This window comes from Apaloderma vittatum, unplaced genomic scaffold, assembly GCF_000703405.1.
Source record: "Apaloderma vittatum isolate BGI_N311 unplaced genomic scaffold, ASM70340v1 scaffold27616, whole genome shotgun sequence".
Classification (NCBI taxonomy): domain Eukaryota; kingdom Metazoa; phylum Chordata; class Aves; order Trogoniformes; family Trogonidae; genus Apaloderma; species Apaloderma vittatum.
The window spans coordinates 4243-5437 of NW_009720476.1; the positions used below are offsets into that span (position 1 = coordinate 4243).

At 59.6% G+C, this 1195-nt stretch overlaps 1 protein-coding gene across 1 annotated transcript in view; it reads left to right on the forward strand.

Annotated features, from left to right (window-relative positions):
* Positions 1 to 1067, forward strand: part of HMHA1 (histocompatibility (minor) HA-1) — a gene marked incomplete at both ends in the record, with an annotated part of 5223 nt that extends 4156 nt beyond the window's left edge. The window contains 3 exons of the mRNA XM_009871031.1: positions 10 to 118; positions 371 to 559; positions 930 to 1067. Of these exons, the coding sequence (XP_009869333.1) occupies positions 10 to 118; positions 371 to 559; positions 930 to 1067 (436 nt within the window). The remainder of the gene's footprint in view (positions 1 to 9; positions 119 to 370; positions 560 to 929) is intronic.
* Positions 1068 to 1195: the final 128 nt, after the last annotated feature.

The following is a 1195-nucleotide window of genomic DNA, read 5'->3' on the forward strand; positions in this document are numbered from 1 at the left end:
CCCAAACGTTGGCTTGTCCAAGGCTGCCCAGCCTCACCGGCTGAGGAAGCTCCGGGCCCCGTCCAAGTGCCGGGAATGCAACAGCTACGTTTACTTCCAGGGAGCAGAATGCGAGGAGGTAAAGTTGGGAGAAGCGGGAGGAGAGCTCGATGGGTGAGGAGCGGCTTTTCCCCCAGGCAGGGCCACCTCAGCCCAGCCCGAATCTGTGTCCGGGAGGACAATTCTCTGCTGGGGAGGGGCCCCTGCGTTTTGTGCTGGTCCTGCAGCGCCTCCGAGAAGCGTTTTTGCTGAGCGAGCTCCTGGCTCCCTGAGCGGTGCCGGGTGTCTCCGGGGCTGCCCCCAGCTCCCCGCATCTCCCGGTGTTTTCCAGTGCTACCTGGCCTGTCACAAGAAGTGTCTGGAAACCTTGGCCATCCAGTGCGGGCACAAGAAACTCCAAGGGAAGCTGCAGCTGTTTGGGCAAGACTTCACAAAGGCTTCCCAGAGCAGCTCCGATGGCATCCCCTTCATCGTCAAGAAGTGCGTTTCTGAGATCGAGAAGCGGGCGCTGAAAACCAAGGTGACGCGCTCGTTCTTCCCCCTTTGTCAGCTGGGCTGGCTCAGCCGCCGGCTCTCCAGGGGATCTTCTGCCTCGGCAGGAAAACCGACAGACTCGGCGTGCAGATCACTGGCGGCAGGAAAGCCCCGGGTGACAAACCTGGCCCTGACACTCCAACCTCTGAGCTCAGAAACTCACTTCTCTTGTCTCCCTGTTTCCTCTGAAGCAGGAGTGTCAGTAACATCTGAGCTGGGAGGGGATGTCCCAGAACAGCTTCTGAGAGGGATTTCCAACCCCAAAAGGAGAGGGTGGGAGCTAGAAGCTCCCCGTCCCATGAAAATGTGAAGAGAAGTCTCTCTCCTCACTTCAACTCCCCTCCTCTCTCTCACAGGGCATCTACCGAGTCAACGGTGTCAAGACCCGCGTGGAGAAGCTTTGCCAGGCGTTTGAGAACGGGAAGGAGCTGGTGGAGCTGTCCCAGGCCTCTCCTCACGACATCAGCAACGTCTTGAAGCTCTACCTGAGACAGGTACAGAGCTGCTGGTGCCTCCTGCCGGGACAGAAGAGGTGGCCAAAGCCACCAAACCCTGTCACCTCTGGCAGGAGGAATTCTGCACAAGCTGGGCTCGGTAACTGCACAGCTGAGCTGGGAGCGGG